Source organism: Geotrypetes seraphini, chromosome 3 (genome assembly GCF_902459505.1).
Source record: "Geotrypetes seraphini chromosome 3, aGeoSer1.1, whole genome shotgun sequence".
Taxonomy (NCBI): domain Eukaryota; kingdom Metazoa; phylum Chordata; class Amphibia; order Gymnophiona; family Dermophiidae; genus Geotrypetes; species Geotrypetes seraphini.
Genome location: NC_047086.1, coordinates 111125329 through 111147728, shown reverse-complemented (window position 1 = coordinate 111147728; position 22400 = coordinate 111125329). Strand labels below are relative to the sequence as shown.

Genomic DNA, 22400 nt, shown 5'->3' with positions numbered 1-22400 from the left:
AAAGGGGATAGATTCTGTACAAACATAAGGAAGTTCTTCTTCACCCAGAGAGTGGTAGAAAGCTGGAACGCCCTTCTAGAGGCTGTTATAGGGGAAAACACCCTCCAAGGATTCAAGACAAAGTTAGACAAGTTTCTGTTGAACAAGAACGTGCGCTGGTAGGGCTAGTCTCAGTTATGGTGCTGGTCTTAGACCAGAGGGCCGCCGCGTGAGCGGACTGCTGGGCATGATGGACCACTGGTCTGACTCAGCAGTGGCAATTCTTATGTTCTTATGTTCTTATGCTCTCAGCAACATTTAGTATCTTCTTTACGGTTCCTTTGGTTGTCTATGTTTATATGGTCACTGTGCTGTGAACCAGGTCGAGAGTGTAGTCTGAGAAGATAAAAACAATGGAAGTCAGATACCAAGGAAGATGGGATGCACACATGACAGCAGACTATTGTTGATTGTCTCGGAAGTCTTACAAAAGGAGCTTCTTGTGTATCGAATGACTGGAAAGTTTGTATCATAAACTTGTGCTTTTGGTATAAAATAAGTAGATTTTCATATTGTACACTTTTATTTTAATTTTTTTTTCAGTTCAATAAGTTTTATTGTCTTTCTAGTGGGCTTACCTGCAAAAATCCTCACCCATCTCCAAGGTATGCAAAACGCTGCAATCAGCCTCCTGAAAAACCTGGGCATCCATCACCATGTCACCCCTGTACTAACATCCATGTACTGACTACTTATGCAAAAACTCAACACCTTCAAAGCCCTGGTTCTAGCCTTCAAGACCTTCCACAAGATGACACCAAACTACTTGACAACAAAACTACAAATTTTTGTCTCCAACCGATCACTGAGACCCCAAGTAGAGAGACGGCTAGCTCTACCACCTCGTTGCTCTTTCATGACTTGAAACAGCCTACAAACACTTCTATTCACATTTCATACTTAGTTTATGGAACATCGTTCCCCCATCCACTAGATCGCTAGACAGTCTATGGAACTTCAGGAAGGCCATAAAAACCTTCCTCTTTACAAGCCCAGCGCCTTAACGACCGGTACCTCAGTGACTCAGTACCTCCACTCCTGACTGATGGAATTCAAAGGCAACTCCTAGTACACCTAATGAACTTTCACTGTAACTCAAATGCTACCCCAAATATAACTTACGGTAATTAGTTACCTAACTTACTAGACACTCTGAGCACAACTTAAATGTGCTACATACTAAAATTCAAATGTCATTCCTAGTAAAACTTAACTGTGTTACCCACTGGAACTCAAACGCTACACTATCAACCATGTTCAGACCTGCAACACAAAAGCTGCATTACCTTATGTTATGTTTGTACTGTGAATGCTGTACGATCAATTATGCTATGTCCGCCAAGTCTGTATTTTCACTTAAGTCATGTCCTGTGAATGTACTGTTGTAACCCGTTCTGGGCTTCTTTGGGAGGACAGGCTAGCTAAATAAATATACCCAGAAACAGGTCTAACATTTGAGGCACCAAAATGAGTGCTGGCCAGTGTAATCTACCACTGAAATCTGGCCCCAGAATAAAAAAAATAGACTAAAAGTTTTGAAAAAAATAGTATTGCGCTTATACTTGTAACAGTCTCCCAATGAAAGAGAGGCAAAAGGGGATCATTAGCTACATGAAAGTGATGCAAACCATGGAAAGCAGCACAGGCTGAGGAAGGAGACATGAACAGACTAGGTGGGTCTTCAAGCATCATTTCCTGTCTTATTCTGTGTTTCTCTGTAGAAAATCATCATAACAACAAAAACCCTTGTCTTAAGTCCAAAAAGCACATTTCAGAAAGAATGTTCAAAGAGAAAGAATTTGCACTGGAGATATTTTCAGATTTGTGCAACATTCAACACTGGGGATATTTTTAATGGTGTTTGAAAAAACAACAGCTCACTTTAGGGACAGTAGATGAAACTCCAGTAACAGAAAATGAATAAAACCACATGGGGCAACATTTGGAAAAGTAAGGCTTGATTAAGCCCTTGAGAGCTGAGATCGGGCCGAGTGTGTACAATGAAAGAACAACCCCTGGCACTGTGAACATATGGTTTTTATCCTAATGCTCCATTTGCAAACAGAACTTACCTCATTTGTGTAGCCCCTGGGGTTTAGGAGAAAACAGCAGGCTGAGAGTTAAGGAGAGCCACCCTGATATCAGGAAAGAGAGGTCAAGCCTCATTAACCTGGTGGAATTCTTGGTGGATATTACTAGACATCCAGACACACTGGCACAGGGTGGCTTCATTTACAAGACCTATGTTTTGAAAAACTAGAGTACAACATCTGAAGTCAAAATGCAGGAAAGCACAAGAAGCAGAAAATTAGTAGGAGCAATAAATAATTGGTACCTTCAGCATAAATGAAAATGAGTTAGTTATAGTAAAGCTATTGTATGGAAGACACCTTGAAAAGCCAAGCTAACAGCTCATATAGAGGCCTATGTACTAGAAAGCATGTTAAAATAGCAAGGACCAATTTTAGCATTATTATTATTATTATTTTTTTTTTTGCCATGGGTACAAATGTGCTAAGCTAATAATGTGGAGAATTGATATGCCCTTGGTGTAAGTATGTGTGGCCCAGTGGTTGGAGCTACAGCCTCAGCACCCTGGGGTTGTGGATTCAAACCCCACGCTGCTCCCTGTGACCCTGGGCAAGTCACTTAATCCTCCATAACCCTGGGTACGTTAGATAGATTGTGAGTCCACTGGGACAGACAGGGAAAATGCTTGAGTACCGGATTGTAAAAACTGCTTAGATAATCTTGATAGGTGGTATATAAAACACCTAATAATGTGCACTATTGGGGCAATGTTATAAGAAAATAAGAATAGTCATATTTGGTCAGACCAATGGTTCATCTAGCTCAGTATTCTGTTTCCAGCAGTGGCCAATCTAGGTCACAAGTACCTGGCAGAAACCCAAATAGTATCAACATTCTATATTACTGATCCCAGGGCAGCAGTGGCTTCCCCCATGTCTGTCTCACTAGCAGACTATTGACTTTTCCTCCAGAAACAAGTCCAAAACTTTTTTTAGCTGCTCTTTCCACATACTCTGTCAATTACTTCCAGAGCTTAACTATTTGTTCAGTGGAAAAAATATTGCCTCCTATTTGTTTTAAAAGTATTTTCATATAACTTCACTGAGCGTCCCTTAGTCTTTGTAATTTTTGAAAAAGTAAAAAAATCGATTCAGTTTTATCTGTTCTACACCACTCAGGATTTTGTAGACTTCCATCATATCCCCCCTCTGCTGTTTCTTTTCCAAATTGTTTACCATGATTAGTCAGTACTCAATTATTGTTGTATTACGCCTCTGTATGCTTCATGTTTTTGACTTTTCTGTTATTGTTTGATTTTTCAAAAAATTTAATAAACTTTCATGGAAAAAAAAACCCCTAACCTCTTTAGCCTTTCCTCATACAAGAGGAGTTCCATTCCCTTTATCATCTTGGTCGCTTTCCTTTCAACCTTTTCTAATTCTGCTATATCTTTTTTTGAGATATGGCAACCAGAATGAACACAATATTCGAGGTGAGGTCACACCATTGTAGCGATATAGAGGTATTATAATATTCTTGGTCTTATTTACCATCCCTTTCCTAATAATTCCTAGCATCCTGTTTACTTTTTGGGGCTGCCATCACAATTCTGAGTGTATGTGAACACTTAACTTTCTTTATAAGCCAGATATATATTTTGCTTATTTGTATACTGAGAAGTCTTACTTTGACTCCTTTGCTCTTTAAGCTACAACACACACCCTCTACTATATTCAGTGTGACATTAACATAAAGGCATATATGCCAACATGCTGCCTAAGTACAATTCTGCAAATACAAACTTAACTCATATAGTGGAAATATGTAAGGTGCTGTTTATAGGGGCAAAGTAACCCAAACATACTTTTATACAATTACATGTGTATCTCCATATTTAGATGCTAAAATACCAGCTCTATGGATTGTAAAATTGCTCATACCTAAAAGTAGGTGTGTAAACACCCAGGTAGGCTAGTATTCTATAGAGGAGAGTAGGCGCTCACATTTTTTTTATTCTATAAAGGAATGTGGGTGCTTATTCTCCTATTCATTGGGCTTTTCTGGGACAGCTCTTGAATGGGTCAAGTCATATTGTTCAGAAGGAATCATCAGGTCAGTCTTCTGAGCTTTTCATCAGAGCCTTACTTGCAGAACTTTGGTGTCCCCCAAGGTTCCATTTTGTCACCTGTGCTGTTCAACTATTTCTTGGCTCCATTTTTGACTATTGCACAACTCATTGGCTTTACCGTTTTCGCTTATGCCGATATTCAATTACTTCTCCTAATTCAAATACAAAATATGACCAATATTCAGGAAATTAACCAAAAACTCGATCTAATCAGTAATTGGCTGACTAAGAACTTACTGTCTCTAAATATTAATAAATCCAAAACTTTGGGGGGTGGGGGGTGTTGGCAGGAGGGACTAGGCATCCCTCATGCTGCAATGCTTGCGTGGTGGGGGGGGGGGGGGGAGGAGGTCACAGGGGATCACAGCAGGAGGGATAACATAGTAACATAGTAACATAGTAGATGACGGCAGATAAAGACCTGAATGGTCCATCCAGTCTGCCCAACCTGATTCAATTTAAATTTTTTAATTTTTTCCTTCTTAGCTATTTCTGGGCAAGAATCCAAAGCTTTACCCGGTACTGTGCTTGGTTCCAACTGCCAAAATCTCTGTTAAGACTTACTCCAGCCCATCTATACCCTCCCAGCCATTGAAGCCCTCCCCAGCCCATCCTCCACCAAATGGCCATATACAGACACAGACCGTGCAAGTCTGCCCAGTACTGGCCTTAATTCAATATTTAATATTATTTTCTGATTCTAAATCCTCTGTGTTCATCCCACGCTTCTTTGAACTCGGTCACAGTTTTACTCTCCACCACCTCTCTCGGGAGCGCATTCCAGGCATCCACTACCCTCTCCGTAAAGTAGAATTTCCTAACATTACCCCTGAATCTACCACCCCTCAACCTCAAATTATGTCCTCTGGTTTTACCATTTTCCTTTCTCTGGAAAAGATTTTGTTCTACGTTAATACCCTTCAAGTATTTGAACGTCTGAATCATATCTCCCCTGTCTCTCCTTTCCTCTAGAGTATACATATTCAGGGCATCCAGTCTCTCCTCATACGTCTTCTGGCGCAAGCCTCCTATCATTTTCGTTGCCCTCCTCTGTATCGCCTCAAGTCTTCTTATGTCCTTCGCCAGATACGGTCTCCAAAACTGAACACAATACTCCAAGTGGGGCCTTACCAATAACCTGTACAGGGGCATCAACACCTTCTTCCTTCTACTGACTACGCCTCTCTTTATACAGCCCAGCATCCTTCTGGCAGCAGCCACTGCCTTGTCACACTGTTTTTTCGCCTTTAGATCTTCGGACACTATCACCCCAAGGTCCCTCTCCCCGTCCGTGCATATCAGCTTCTCTCCTCCCAGCATATACGGTTCCTTCCTATTATTAATCTCCAAATGCATTACTCTGCATTTCTTTGCATTGAATTTTAGTTGCCAGGCATTAGACCATTCCTCTAACTTTTGCAGATCCTTTTTCATATTTTCCACTCCCTCTTCGGTGTCTACTCTGTTACACCTGCTGGGGAAGATTGGGCATTCCACCTGCTGGGAAAATTGAAGGAGGGCTTGGGGGATCGCAGCAGGAGGGATTGGGCATCCCTCCAGTCACTGATGCTTGCGGGAGGGTTCGGGGGATCACAGTAGGAGAGATTGAGCATTTCTCCTGCCGGCAAAGATTGCGGGGTTGGGGGGGGTTGGGGGTGTCAGCAGGAGAGAATGGGCATCTCTCCAGCTGCAATCATTTCAGAGGGTCGCAGCAAGTGCCAGGCAGGAGGGACTGGGCATCCCTCCTACTTTGATCATTGCCGGGGGGACAGTTCCACGATTCTCTAACCGGCGCTTATCAGGGACACTGGTTAGAGAATCATGGTTTTAGGCGAAGATCTGTTCCCTCCCACACCTAAAAGGTCTTGTTTGGGCGTTTGGGACTTGGGCTATTTTTTTTCAAGAATAGGGCTTAAAGGTAGATGTAGTGGCGGTCTGGGCAATTAAACTTCTGAATGCAAAGATAGGCCATTCTCAAAAAATACACATTTTAGACTTTTTTTTTGAGAATGGATATTTCCCTGCTGTCTACTTTGGGCGCCTAGGGCCTTAGACCAAAAGGGGACTTAGCCTTTTTTTTTATTATGCCCATTCACATCTCATAACATTCTAATCCATTTGTTGGTTATTTTCCATTTAGATTACTGCAATTCTCTTTATCAGGGAATTACACAAAAAGAAATCAGAAGGCTCCAGATAATTCAGAACACAGCAGTAAAAATGATCTTCAATGCAAAAAAATATGATCACGTCACTCCTCTTCTGAAAAATGCACATTGGTTGCCTATAACCCACCGGATTACTTTCAAATTACTTCTTTTTACTTTTAAGGTAAAAGCCTGCATTCATTGCTAGTTCCTCACAAAACTTCTAGAGTACTCCGATCATCGCAATAAAATCTCCTGCAATTCGCTCTATTCACCAGTTAGTCTATGATACCACCCACAAAATAATCTTCTTGGTCGTAGCTCCCACATTGTGGAACTCACTCCCTTTGAATATGAGACAACAAACCAATACTGCCAAATTCAAAGCAAACCTTAAAACCTTTTTTTTAAAGATGCCCTTGGGGTATAGACCTGGATCCTGATTTCTGCTAAACTACATTCTCTTTTGTTTATTCCCTCCCCCATCAATTTTTTTTTATTTTTATGAAATGATGTAACCCTCGCCATCTTCCTTTTGTATCCTATACAGTTCCCCAATTGCTTGTATCATAAACAGTCTCATATTATTTAAATTGTTTATATCTAGCCTCCCTGTTTTAAATTATTCTTAGCTTTGTATTATGTAAACTGCTTAGGATGGATTTAAGCGGTATATCAAACCTAATTGAACTTGAAACTTTTGAGAATATTCAATTAGGCACCTAGAGGAGGCCTTATACTAGGAATCTGTTTTATAGAGGCATCCCCCCCCCCCCCTCCCGGTGCCTAATTGTAGACACACTGTTGTGAAATTGCTTCCTAGGCAAATTATTAACATACGGATTGATGACGAAGAAGTAGACATGGTGAAGGATTATTGAAAAGCCTTTATTGTAGAATAGTCAGATAAAAAGGTGCCCAACATGGCCATGATTCTCCCTCCATGGAAAAATTAAAAAGGCGAAACAGAGCCTCCAGACACACATATCTGCTCCTACAAGCCCTACTGGGTGAAACAACAGCCATGTTTTTATCTGATTATTCTATAACAAAAGCTTTTCAATAGCCCTTCACCATGTCTGCTTCTTTGTCATCAATTATATTGGGAATCTGTTTTCTGGGACCATTATTGGTAGATTGTATCTTCCCCTGTCCTAACTGGCCAAAGGTTACAGTTACAGTTAACTATAGAAAAGACTACCTCATTCCCCCTGACCCCGATTGATACTCAAGATTACATTTGCATCTCCCATTCCATCTCGCCAAGACAGTAGAGAAATACCTATTTGATTGTACTTGAAAGTAATTCACCTTGAGCTACTACTGAAAAGGCACAACTTAAATTTAAAATAAATAAAACAAATGCAACTTGAGATTCAGCAGCCCTTCCCACAGATACCAAAGATTCATTGAACAGAATTTTCAAGTTGGCAAGAGGAAAACCCTACTTCCTAGCAGCTCTAGTGATGCATTCTAAATTCTGCCAGCTGGTTGTGTACTATAAGGGATATACTGAACGCCCAACTGGTTAGTGGACCTTGGGAATTGGAGTCCCCACTGCTGATATAAAGCAGCAAATCCAAAATGCCATCACTCATCATGATCACAGAAAATCATGGTGTCATAGAGATTAGCATTCTTACCTGTGAACCATGCAAATGTTCACTCTGATGACCACTGTTGGGTGTGTTTGTACATATGTGTCTGCAAAAACCCTTATTCTTATACCCTCACACCTAAGAAATGGGTGTCAGAAGACCTGTTAGCAGTAATTCTTAATAGGCACTCTTAAATGGTTCTGTAGAAATCATGTTTGATTAAACATGAGAATTTCAGATTTATGTCACAGCTATACTTAAATTGTTACCAAGCCAGGCAGTGGAAAGAACCTAGAGTATCTACATCGAGTCACATTATTATGACCACCGCCTACTTCTGACATCAGGGATGCACAGCCAATGAACGAATGCAAGTATCACACGTAGACTTCATGGGTATATAAAGTGGGATGTCAGCAAGATGCCAATATAGCAACCGTGGCTGTCATGGGGAAAAAAGCACGATTTATCAGACATTGAAAAAGGCATGATCATTGGCTACCGGGCCCTAGGAGGCAGCATTTCGGAAACCGCAGAGTTTGTGAACTGTTCATGGGATGCTGTGGTTAAAGTCTACCAATGTTGTAACTGTGGGGCAACACAAGCCATCGATGCGAGAGATGAACACTGGCTGCGCAGGTTGGTGCTGGTCAATCGGCAAGCTACCGTGGAGCAACTCACCATCCAAATGAACCAGGGGGATTCTAAATGTGTGTCCAAAATGACTATTCAGAAACCCTGTTGTGAATGGGACTCCAACGCAGATGGCTGGTAACTGCACCCATGCTCATGAGGATTTATTGCAAAAAACGGCTGCAATTTACACAAGTGTGCCTACATTGAACTTTCACCGACTGGCAGAGGGTTGCCTTCTCCAATGAGTCATGTTTTGAGCTCTGTCAAATGGATGGACACTCAGCAACCACATTGTTGGATGCACACAAGCTGGCGGCAGCAGATTTATGGTCTTGGGGAATGTTTTCTTGGTATGGTCTGGTTCCCTTGATATCCCTGGAAAGCTTTCTCAACCGATATGAGTATCTCTCCATCCTTGCCAATCAAGTTCACCCATACCCTATGGCTGATGGGATCTTTCAACAGGACAATGAGATATGTCATATCACCAGAATTGTTCACAAGTAGTTTGCAAAGCAAGACCAAAATTTCCAGCTACTTCCCTGGCCTTCAAACTCTCCAGACCTTAACCCAATCAAGCACATTTAGGACCACCTTGATCGACATGTTCAACGATGGGATCCACCACCATGCACCTGTCAGCAACTGTCAGATGCACTGCAGTCTGCATGACTCCAGATACCTCTAGCAACCATCCAAGCCAGGGAACTTAGGTGCCTGGGCCAATCGGGCCCTTCCCAGTGCATCCTAGGGTGCACCGGGAAGAGGAAAGCTTACCATTTTGATGAGGTGGGCCTGCCGACAGGAGGGAATGGGCATCCCTCCTGTTTATGTTCCATAAAAGGTACAAGGTGGAGGGGATGTCAGGCACAGGGAAGGGTAGTGAGTGGGTGGGAGGGAAGGAGAGAAAAGAATCGGAGATCTCCCTGCCAATTCAGCTAATTGCAGTAGGGAAATCCCCAATCAGCTGAGCTGGCAGGGCTGTAGGGATTCCTTTGCCACGATCAGCTGATAGAAGTCTGTGGACTATTGTCTGGATCCTCTAGCAAAGATAGGCACCAGAAATGTAGGCCAAGGTTTTCCAGGCCTACTTTTCTGGCGCCTGTCTTTGCATGAATCACGCTTACGTAGGTGCTTGAGACGAGATTCTCTGTCACTGTCAAATGATTGACACGCGATTGGGGGCTACCAACACGGGCATCAGCTAGAGAATCCAGGCCTTAGTGTGCAGTAATGTAGCTGTGCTAGGTGATTAGCACAAAAAACATCCACTCCCCACCCCAGACATGCCCTTTCACACACAAAAAAAAATATTTGTTAGTGTGCAGTTTGTCCATGCAGATTAGGAAATTACCACAGCGCATTCTGCAGTAAGCCATTTTTAGTTGTGGCAAACTTGCACTAGCGTTTACTGCAGCATAATAAATTAGCCCCTAAATGGACACTTCTAGAACAGGATGCTTAATAGGAGCCTATTCTAGCACATTTTCTAGAACATTTACCTAACAGTTTGCACTTAGAGCTGGTGTAAATAATTTTGCCTGAGTGCTTACAGCATTTTTTAAGGAATACATGTAAATGTGAGCCCCACCCTCAATCTGCCCAGGCTCTGCACCAGTCAACTTCCTGATGTATGCCCACCTGTCAACACATGGATTTACAGTATAGCACATAGGTGGAAGATTGGCAGCGTTTGCATATGCTAGGATTCTAAACATTTTCCTGCATAACATGTCAGTGGCTCTTTCACAGGTCTGACCTATGCTACCATAATCATGGCTTACTTTAGTTACCACTAGCAACAGTTTTTATTTCCACTGTAAGACAAGTATACCTCATGATAACAGAGGTATGGGTTGCCATATGTTAGTAAATCAGCCCCTAAATCAGGGGTGTCAAACTCAATCACAAAGGGGCCGAAATCTAAAACATAGGCTAAGTCGCGGCTCAAATTTTTTATTAAGATACTTAGGGGTCCTTTTATTAAAGTACGCTAACCAATTTAGTGCATGCTAAATGCGCACCTTAATAAAAGGACCCTTTAGTCTTAGTAAAAGTATAGTGTTACAACCTCTCCAACCCCACACCGGCTCTGTGATGTAAACATAATAAATAAAAAAGACTTTTCTTCTCTCTTTTAGGTCCTAATTGTCTAACACCAGCTCTGGCAGGATATACATTTCAAATCTGACATATTGTAATCACAAAACAGAAAATAAAATTATTTTTTCTACCTTTTGTTGTCTGGCATGCTGATCTATTTTAAGTAATATATATCTCATACCAAAATAGTATTTTGTAGTTTAAATTTAATAAGTTTTTAAGGATTTAAATTAATAAAAGAGGAGTTATAGTGTTTATAATTATCCTATATAATAAAACGCTAGCCGCACATGCGCACTCAGACCTGCGTGATCTGTAATCCCTGATCCGTGATCTTTAGGTCAGTGGCCAGAGTGCGTATGCGGCAGCTAGACAAAATGGGAGAAACAGACTCGAGCGCTGTAGCCGACTCACGATGGGAGGATGCGCCGCAGCAAAGTGCTGCACAGGTACTGGAGGGGGAGAGACATATCGCTTCTGCACCGGTACAAACATCCCTCCAGCATTGGCAGTCGCTGCACGTTAAACAGGCTGCTTCGCGACTTTCTCCTGCAGTTGAGTACCTCTGCCGCGTCACTGATGATGTCATCAATGACGCGACAGAGATACTCAACGGCAGAAGAAAGCCAGATCAGCCTTTTTAGCGTGCTGCAGCTACCAACGCTGGAGGGAGGTTTGATATTAAAGTCATCTTGTTGGGAGGGTCGCAGAGTCCACGGGGGTTGGGCTGGGAGGGGAGAGAAGCGTCTGCCTCGGGTGCTTCAGGCAACAGCAGCGTTTACAATTCGCTTCTGTTGCTGGCTTCAGGCCTTCCTCTCTGGCCGGTCCTGCTTACTTCCTGTTTTCATGAACACAGAACCGTCCAGAGAGAAAGACCTGAAGCCAGCAACAGCAATGAATTGTGAATGCTGCTGCTGACCAATGAAGTAGTTAAATGAGGAAAGGGAGCAGAGGGGGAGAGAATGGCTTGGAGGGAAGGAGGAAGCTATGCCAGACCAAGGCAAAAGGAAGGAGGAGATGGAGAGAGGCCATATGGGACAGAGAGAGAGAGGGCGGACACTGGATGGAAAGAGAAGAGAGGGCAGTGAATGGAAGGGGCAACATAGAGGGTGAACAGTATTCTAGCACCCGTTAATGTAACAGGCTTAATGACTAGTTTATTCATAAAAATTAATGTATTCATAAAAATTAATGTAATTTAGTTTTTTTTTTAAAAATAGAGAATCAAATATTTAATTTATCTATAGGGAGGTGGGATAACAGATAGTGATGTTATAAAGAGATAAGAGAGTAATGTGTTTCTCTCTTTAAGTAATCCCATTTTGGGAAACATTTTCTCCTAAGTCTGAGGTTTGTCCCCATTAGCAGTTAAGTAGTGTAATGTGATTAAAAGTCAACAGTTAAATTATTAAATCTAATTATTTAAGTAGTGAATTTAATTAAAAGTTGGAATATAGAAGTAGTGTCCATTTTTGATATTGTGCAAATGGTTTTTAATACTTTTATATTTTGTGAAAATAATACCATTTGAAGTTTGTATTGTTTTGGTCATTATTCAAATCATGTTGTGGTCCCAGGCTCTGGTTGTCTTCTGATAACTCGCTTGCCAGGGTCTCCTTCTTTCTCCCCCCCCCCCCCCCCCCCTGGAGGTCTGACATCTTTCCTTTTGTCCCGAAATTTGGCCCTCTTTTCCTTCCCTCCCTCCATCCCGTATTCCCGCTCGCACATTAAAGCAGCCTGCTCTAGCCTCAGCAGCATGTTCCCTTTGCCACGGTCCCGACCCTCCTCTGACATACGGGACCGTGGCAGAAAGAACATGCTGCTGAGGCTACGGCAGCCTGCTAGGATCACTACAGCCGACCAGCAATCCTCTGCCGGCTGCTTTAATGTGAGACCGGGAAGCCGCATGAACCTACAGCTGATGCCTTGCTTGCACCTGATTGGGTAACAAAAATGTCTGCCGGCGGGCCAGCTTAAGTGCAAATTGGTAATTGTCTGGCGGGCCAAATTTTATTACACTGTGGGCCAGATATGGCCTGCGGGCCAGAGATTGACATGTCTGCTCTAAGCTGAGCGGACAAATTTAATTTATTGCATCCAATTCAATCAGTGGAGTAGCGAGGGTAAGTGTCACCCTCTTCTCCAACCCCTCTGCCACACGCACGCCCCCTTTCCTTCCCCCGTACCTTTTTAATTTTCCAAGTGAGAGCAACAGCACGAACTTGCTGCCTGTGTCATGTCGACTATCCCTCTGACGTCACTTCCTAGGCATGGGGCCTGGAAGTGATGTCAGAGAGAGGCGACACTGATGTGGGCAGCAAGTTTGTAATGCTGCTTGCGGAGGAAAAATGAAAGAGGTTCAAGGGAGGGGAAGGGACGCACGCATGCAACAGGGGGGGGCGGAGATGAGGACAGGTACCTGTGCTCTTTACAAAGACTGCGCATGGGGCAGACTGCTCCCCCCCTCCCAAGCCTCTTACTACACCAGTGAATTCAATCACAGCTCAGGTCTGGTTTTAGTATCGAGACCTTGCTTTGTTCGCTAGTGGCTAGAGGCAGATCATTAGTTGGCTGGGGTCACAATGCTATATTAGTACAGTTTTATCTCTCTAGCACCTTTAACCTTGTTGAGCATAATTTACTTTAACTTATATTACAAAATTGGGGTTTAGGGGATCAACGGTTTTTTTTTGTCTCGATTAAATAAGGTTAAAATGAATAATCCATTTTCTACTACACTTCTCCCTTCGTAGTCACGGTTTCAGCAAGCGCGGTTTTGATTATTTGCGGTTTTTAACTTGCTGGCTCCTCTCCCCCCCCCCAAAAAAAATAACATCAGCTTGCATAGAGAAATCACTGATTCCAAGTGTTTACAGAAAAAATCGCTGATTACCAGCACTTTCTTCACCGTGTTTTGCCTCTCCTTCAGGAACAGGCCAGGTCTCCCACCATGCTATTCACGGTTTCACCATATTCACAATGGTTTTTAATAGGCTCAAATGAAAATGTTATTTGCGGATTTTCTGTATTTGTGGGCCTGTTAGTCCCCTATCACAGCGAATTCTGAGGGAGAAGTATAGCTGGCAATGCAGGTTTAGATTGGATCTTATTAAAAACAGTGCTTAACACTATAGAACAGTGGGTATCAACCCACAAAATAAAAATAAATACAGAAAAAACTAAGGGGGTCTTTTACTAAAGCATGCTAGCCGATTTAGCACACGTTAAATGCTACCGTGTCCATTGCATTCTATGGATGCGTTAGCATTTAGCGCGCTCTAAATCAGCTAACACGTCTTAGTAAAAGGACCCTTAAGTTTCTCTGGCTGGGTTCTCAGGATCTAGTCGAATCAGATCGACTGTCAATTATAGGCCAGAATAATTATGTCTTTGATATGCAAACTAGTGTTTTGGGAGTTCAATTGGATAATCTTTTGACCATGGAACACTAGATTAAATTGGTTAGTAGGAAATCCTTTGTCTTTCAAGAAAATTGCAGGCAGAACGTAAATATTTTGATACAACAGTGTTTGCAATTTATACTTCAATCACTTTTACACTTTCTTTGATGGATTACTGTAATATAGTATACCTTGGATGTGCAAATACTGCAGTTAGGGTGATCTTTTTGATCTCTAAATGTGGCAGAATTACATCATATATTATAATTATTAAATTTTTAAAATTTGTATAAGGTCAAAGACCATAGTATCTGCTAGAATTAGTCTCCTTATCTGTAGGAAGATCAGGACATGCTTTAAGGAAGCAGTTTTACCTTCAATTTCCTTCTCCTAAACAAATTAGGTCATGTATGCAATAGAATGCATCCTTTTATTATCAAACATCACAAAAAGATTTTTTTCTTTGACTCCAGTTCATTTCTGTTGCAAAATAGTCCTATTATTATCAAGCACTTCTAATATAGAATGGTTTACTGTTTTTAATTAGATCAGAAGTTTGTTATATGATTTTTAAAAATGCTTTCAAAAACATTTCTATCTTGAAATTGATTATGATTTGTGATTATTGTATTTTGAGGTATTTGGTAATATATTATGTTTAACTGGGTCTCTTTCCAATAGTTGAATTCATTGTGATCTGCCATGAACTCATAAGGGCTTTGGCAGAATACAAATGGCAATGTAATGAAATTGCTGCCAATATTGCATTTTCAATCGCTAGATACAGGCAGATTCCCTGGAGTCCTGCAGATCTCGCCTATCCCTTACTACTTAAAATGTGGTAGTGAAACAGCACCCCCTACTGGCAAGACTGTAGGTGGACTTCTGTTCATCTGACTTAGAGGGAACAATAATCAGGAATGCACTTGGCCACACATCCATCATTTTTGGCTTCTAGACATAAAGAAATTGTCTCTGTTGAGTTGGATCTGGGCCAATACACTGAGCATTACAGATGCTGTCTGTTTTCAGCAACGTGTAAGGAGAAACTGTAAAGTGATAAACTCAAATGCAAACAAAATATGGTTTATTGTTATTTCTCATCCTGATAACATATTTGGTCTCATCAACTGCACTTCTCTTTTTAAAACACAACCATTTTTTATAAAATATATAAAACCATTCTGCATTGCTCTTCATAAGGAAAACCACAGTTTAACAAATATCAAAAACAGAATAAGGCACATTATTGTGCAGCATCTTCAAATATATATATATATATATTTTTTTAAGCCAACCTCTTTGAGGCTGTTACCATATTACAGATCACCGACACATCTCCTATAATACCATAATGTCATTGTAAATTAAAAAAAATTACTCCAATGCAGCAGGATCTCATCCCTGAGGTGTCAGTAAAAATGTTGCCACTGAAAAGCAAATTTTAAATAACAGAATAATTTGTACAACGTTTAAGCACCAAGGTGGCTTCCTGATGTATGAATCTCCTGTTGTTATCAAGTTTTATAGCTTAGTTCCAAGGCTTCCAGATTCCCAAGACCATTATTTGACATTCAAGTCTCGTCTCTCATCCAATCCCACACTTTTTTCTGTCTTTACCCAGTCCTGGAACATCTGGAGTGTTGCATTCAAATGCTCCCAAAATCTACTTAAGCAGACAGTTCATTTCTTCAGTCTTCACATACACACAATTTTAACAAATTTGTTACAAAAATATATGCTTGCATATTTGTACCAAACGTTTCCTCTGTTTGAATTTTTTTTAAAACACAGTTTTTTGTTTTCTAATGTCCTCTTCTTGCTTTTTTTTTTTAAAAACAAGTTACGAGAATCTTTATAGGATGAGAAACAGAACTCTGCTTTTGTTTAACCCCAAGCTCTCTCATTCCATGAGGAAAAAATACTATAAAGTGAATTCCTCAACGTTGTAACAGTACCTCAAAATAAAGTGAATGAAGTCTCTGTAATGAGCAGCTCTATTCCTTTAGAGCCTCTTTGCAAAGGGTACAATGGGATGAGGAAAAAAAAAGAGGATTAAGATTCTTTTTATAAGTCATTTGCTTAATTGTATAGGCACAAAGACATCCTTGGTTTTAGTATTAACCTATAGTGTTCCCTACCCAACAAGCAGGAATCTTAGTAATAGCGGTTGAGGCTTCTAGTCCCTGGAATGTCCGGCTGTCCATTCATCCATATCTCCCGAATGATACGCTCCCTCTCCTCCAGCCTCTGGGCCCTCTCCAGCTCCTCGGCTGAGGTGAACACATTCATGTTTAAGGTCCTCTCAAACCGGCGGTGCCGCCTAGCAGACAGATCAGAAGTGGTGTCCGAGTCATCATCAGTATCACTGCTGTCACTGTCAGTCTCCTGCTTTCGAGGGGACTTTTTCAGCATTAACTGCTTGCAATCGGTTTGACAGGAAATCTTCACCACTAGGGCAACCAGTGTCAAAATGAGACCAATGCACACTCCAGAAACAAAATATAAAGCTGCCCGTTCAGGATTTTCTGCGGAAGAAAACAAAAATAATTTTAGAAACAAGAAAATGTCAAATAAAGAGGCTCATGCACATAGTACGTATTTTCTAAGATTCACGGTATCATTTTACAGCAATTTCTTCCGTAAATTTCTTGTGTGGCTTTTACACATGTAAATAGTGGCATTTTGGAGACATGCTGAAAAGTGGCCATAGTACATGGGAAACCTATGCCCTAAAAATAGCACCGGCCACTTTTTAGTGTAGCTCAGTAAAAGGATCCCCAAGTTTTAACAGATTTTCTGAAAGTTTGTATACATGTAATTTTGATTTAATCTAACCTCAAACCTGGAAAAATCATTACATTACATTGGTGTCTTCTATCCCACCAATACCTTTCAGTTCTAGGCGGTTTACAAGAGTTGGCCTGGACATTTCCAGGGAGATTACAAGGTTAATAGATGGAGGGTTGATCAGGTTTAGTTAGATCATTTGACAAATTTCTTCACTAGAAAAGTTTTAAGTTCTTTCCTGAATGTTTTGTAGTTGGGCGTCATAGTCAGCAGATTGGAGAGGTGGCGGTCTAGTTTCACTGCTCTGGTGGCTAATAGTCCATCATATATTTTTTTTGCTACTATTAGAAGTGCAGCACTGTACATCAACATATATCTTGGACCAACACATAGCTTGGACCAACTGTTTTGAAATAAAATAAAGACCTAATTGAAACTTGTATAAAGATTAAAAAAAAAAAATGCCAGACAGTTTCTGTAGAACTGTTTAAAAACAAAACATATAATTTTGAACTTTATATGGGCAGCTACAGGAAGCCAATGGAGTTGTTATAAAAGTGGAGTCACTTATCATACCTAGATTTAATTCTCTCTCCATATGTTAAATGGCAAAAATCACATGTTATTTTACTAATATAATGGCAACACATGCTTCATAATAAGATGCAAAGCATGCAAATGTACGCAAAGCACCTCGTTATGCAAATAAAAAAACACAGCTTGCAGTAATCTTTGAAAACTGCTTTTTCATGAAGAATAATGCCAAATTATAACTGGCATTATTGTATCTTTCCAGGAGCATCCGATCACTAATACATAGTCCAATTCTACCCAGTGCATCGTAAAAGGGCTGTGCTAAAGAAAATGGCATGGGCGACTCCCTCCCCCTAGAAAAAATCCATTGGACCCCTGGCAAGACTCCCCATCCCAACACTAGGATGCCATCAGGACCTACAAGAGTTTTCACTCCTTCATTTTAAAAAGTCTTAATACAGGTTTTGTGCCAGCATTTTGGAAAAATGCAGTAATTTCACCCATATTGAAGGATCGGACAATTAGTCCTGAGGAAGTTTCAAATTACCGTCCTATCGCTAATATCCCATTTCTGGCCAAACTAACTGAAAGAGTAGTCTTTGAACAACTGTCTGACTTCATTGAATCCACTAACGTTTTACATCCGAATCAAACTGGCTTTAGAAAACACCACAGCACAAAATATTCATTGATCGGGCTTACAACAAACATAAACTATCACCTCGATCACCATAATTCCGTTATACTTTTTTCTTTGGACCTATCAGCTGCATTTGACACAATAGACCATGCAGTACTCTTAGATAGACTAAAATCTATTGGTGTTTGCGATCAGGTTTTGCAATGGTTTGTCTCTTTCTTAACAAACAGACAATACACAGTCCATCTCAACAATACAAGTTCAAAACCTTACTCCCTTAGCTATGGAATCCCTCAAGGATCCATACTATCACCCTTACTGTTTAACATTTTTCTTTCACCGCTACTTAGTTTATGCCAATCTATTGGCTTTTCTTCATACACTTATGCAGATGACATTCAGCTGTTTCATCCTTTAAACCCCGAAAACACAGAAGAAATCGCCCAGATCAATAAAAAACTCGATATTATTAAAAATTGGCTTTCTGAGAATAGACTAGCACTAAATATCCTTAAAACAAAAGCAATACTTTTTTTATGGAAACAAGGAGTAAAGCTAGCTGCTCCTTTTATTGTCAACAATATTCATATAGAGTTAGTTTCTTCATTAAAAATACTTGGGTTTGTGATTGATGAAAACTTTACCTATCATGAACATATTAGCAACGTTGTCAAATCCTGCCTTTATAAATTGCGAATGATCCGTTCAATTTCTAAATTTCTTGAACCTAAATCTTTAAATATTCTACTACATTCACTGATAATAACAAAGCTCGATTATTGTAATGCATTATTAATTAACATTACATAAAAAGAAAAAAAACGGCTACAAATAATTCAAAACACTGCAGTCAAACTTTTATATAATGGTAAAAAGTATGACCATGTAACCCTTTATATGATCGAGTCGCACTGGCTACCTATTACGCACCGCATAACATACAAAATTTTATTGCTAGTTTTCAAAACTTTATCCACAAACGAACCTTTATTCATAAATCGGATGCTTATTCCACACAATTTATCACGTTCGCTTCGTTCGTTAACACAAGGGTTACTGGCAGTCCCTTCTTTAAAGGTGGTAGGTACCAGACGTCATGACATGTTTTCAATTGTGGCCCCCCAAACTTGGAACTCTTTGCCACAATACATAAAAAATGAAAAGGAACTCAATCTTTTTAAAAATAAATTAAAAACTTTCCTTTTTAAAGATGCTTTTAATCTTTAATAGAAAATACTTTGAAACACTCTGCCATAATACAGTAACAATGAAAAGGAACTCAGTCTTTTTAAAAAATTTTTTAAAAACTTCCCTTTTAAAGATGCTTTTAATCTTTAATAGAAATACATTTTACTGTAGTTAAGTCATCCCTACCTTATGTTTTTCCCTTGAATGTTCCCTTTTTTCTTCTCGAAATATCTATTATGTAACTTTTCCCTTTTTATCATTATGTGTCTTTGTGTTTTGTTTGTTCACGAGTCTGTTTTTCATTTAGCATTTGAGATTACTAATATGTCTTTTAAAATACTTATATTTGTCTTAAAATGTTTATGTGTCAGTCAGTTCACGAGTTAGTTTTTATCTTGTTAATGATATTATTAATATGTTTTTTAAAATGCTCATGCATCTTATTGTAAATCGCTTAGTAAATTTTGGATAAGCGATTCATCAAATGAATAAATAAACATAAACATAAACATACTACTAGACACTGGATTTAAAATGGCACCAGCTGACCCCTTACATAAGCAATCTTAAAGCTAACATTCTTTTAGCAAAATACAAAAAAATTTGGAAAACCATTATTAATGTATTTATTGAATGCCACTGCTTTTCCTTGGGGAGATAAGCAGCATGGAAATGGAATCTCTGTATATTTTGGGATCCTGCCTGGTTATTGGACACTGTTGGAAACTGAATACTGGTGGCTTTGAGAGAAAGGATATCTGGTCAGATTCAATATTTTCTCCCAGATCAATGACCAGGCAGCATCCCATTTTTGTAAATCCAAAGTGGGTAATTCAACGATCAAAATTTTGTAACAAAAACAATCTTTGTAGCCCTCTCTCCATCTAATAAATTTTCATGAAAATTCCTAATTGCATCCTCTTTTAAAGATAAGAACATAAGAATTGCCAGATTTAAGGGCCTTCAAGCCCAGTATCCTGTTTCCAAGTGGCCAACCCAGGTCCCAAGTACCTAGCTAGATCCCAAATAGTAGCAACATTCCAGAGCTCAAACTGTGATGTCATAATGCCTCATTCCACCAATGCCTAAGAGACAAACTCATCAATGATGTCACAATGGCTTGATTGTCCTATACTTGGCTCACATAAGAACATAAGAATTGCCATACTGGGACAGACCAAAGGTTCATCAAGCCCAATATCCTGTTTCCAACCCAGGTCCCAAATACCTAGCTAGATCCCAGCTTATCCTAGGATTTTTAAACCAAATAAACCCAATAAAGAAAGAATAACAAAACTCTACACTCTAAAAATTCTTCCTAGGATGCCACTGGGATGACTATTATTTTTTTTGAGGTGTGATGGATATAATTTATTTACTTATAAAATTTCTATAACATTTATGTGAAGTGGAGGAGAATTTTCAATACAATGTCTAAATCTGAGTTTGAGCGTTTTGCAGAAAATGTCCAAAAATCTAGTCGTGAACATAGCCATTTTCAAAATAGAAACAAGTCTTTCATTTTGTTTCAAAATGGTCATTTCTTAGATATGCACAGTGTATCAATCTTTTTGAACCATTTTTGGAAGAAACAATGTTCAAAAGAAAGACATACAAAACAAGCCATTGGCCAGCATTCTTAGTAGACTAGCCACAAAGACATCCCAGAGAAGCAGTGGGACAATCTAGGGGGCACTGCTGTAAACTTCACATAAAAAGTCCCAGGTACACATCTCACCATAATCCCCTTATATTGTATAGTAAGTCCTCCAAAATCCACCCAAAATCTTCTGTACCCAACTGTACAACACAACAATAGCCCTTATACCTGCAGGAAACTAGGAAATACTTCTTCACCGAAAGGGTGATTGATCGATGGAATGGTCTTCCACACCAGGTAGCCGAGGCCAGTAATCTGCTCAACTTCAAGAGACATTGGGACAAACAGGTGGGGTTGCTGCAGAGTTATACTTAAAAGATAGACTCTCAAAGGAGGGAGGGTTCTTGAGTGGGCAGACTTGTTGGGCCGCTGGCCATTTTCTGCCGTCATACTCTATGTTTCTATGTGTCACCTATAAGAAGGTACAGTAGGTTTTGGAGGGCTCACATGCTCTACCACAAGTGTACTAGTCAGAGTGGGATATAGGACTGAGTCCCCATCTCTATAATCCATTGCACCAATCACTAGGCTACTAGTACGCCAGAGAACTGTTTGCTGCTCTAAGAGGACTGACCATAACGTTTGAAGGTGTCATAGAGGCTGGTATGCACTTTTCATTCACATCTTTGGGGGGGGGGGGGGTCGGTGGCCACTGGGGGTGGTGGTTTATATCTTCATCCATCTAATGGTCATCTGGTCAGTTTGGGTAGTTTTTTGGCACTTATTCATTATTGAAACAGGTCCTATTTTTGCCCTGGACGTTTTCTGTAATGTTTCATTATTGCAGAAAAACATCCAAATCATAATCCCACATTAGTCCCATCCAAACCATCCCTCCAACATGTCCCATTGAGGTTTAGACATACTACAGATAGAAAACTACATACTACAGATAGAAAACAGCATAGAAAACTGGTTTCAAAAATAGCAATTTGGACATTTTGGCGAGAAAGACGTCCGTCTACCCCTTTATGCCACTTTTTGGATGTTTTTCTTTTTTTTTGAAAATGAGCCCCATAATCAATCAAAATGGTTTACAAATTTTAAATAAAACAATATAAAGAATAGGAACAAAGTGCAGAAAAAAATAGCAACATCATTCAGCATAGATCACCATAGACCCAAGAAAAGAAGTAGGCCTTCAGGATCTTCCTTAAGAAAAACAAGGACTGATGTTCCCTCAGCTACAAAGGCACAAATTTAAATCAGACAGTATTCTGTTTTAGTATATAATGTATATACTACATGGTAAGCAATTTCTAAACAGCATAACTTACAGTAAGAGATGGGATAAAGTAACCCCATTATTATATGATTTCCACTGGTTGACTTTAGATGGAAGAATTAGATTTACAGTAGATATTCCATACTCTGGCCATTAGGATCACACCTAAGAGAGAAGCTGCCAACTAATGTGGTTTAGTGGTGTAACAAATTTATCATTAACATCAGTGATTAGTTAAGATGCAGACTAGCTGTCTTTTGGAGGAAGTCTCAGAATTATG

General features: G+C 40.0%; 1 protein-coding gene across 2 annotated transcripts in view; it reads right to left on the bottom strand.

The window, feature by feature from the left end:
• Positions 1-15148: 15148 nt before the first annotated feature.
• EVA1A (eva-1 homolog A, regulator of programmed cell death) overlaps positions 15149-22400 on the bottom strand; it is a 552387-nt gene continuing 545135 nt past the window's right edge. For both annotated transcript variants that reach the window (XM_033939410.1, XM_033939411.1), the window contains one exon: positions 15149-16611. In XM_033939410.1, coding sequence (XP_033795301.1) covers positions 16241-16611 — 371 coding nt within the window. In that variant the 3' untranslated portion in view covers positions 15149-16240. The remainder of the gene's footprint in view (positions 16612-22400) is intronic.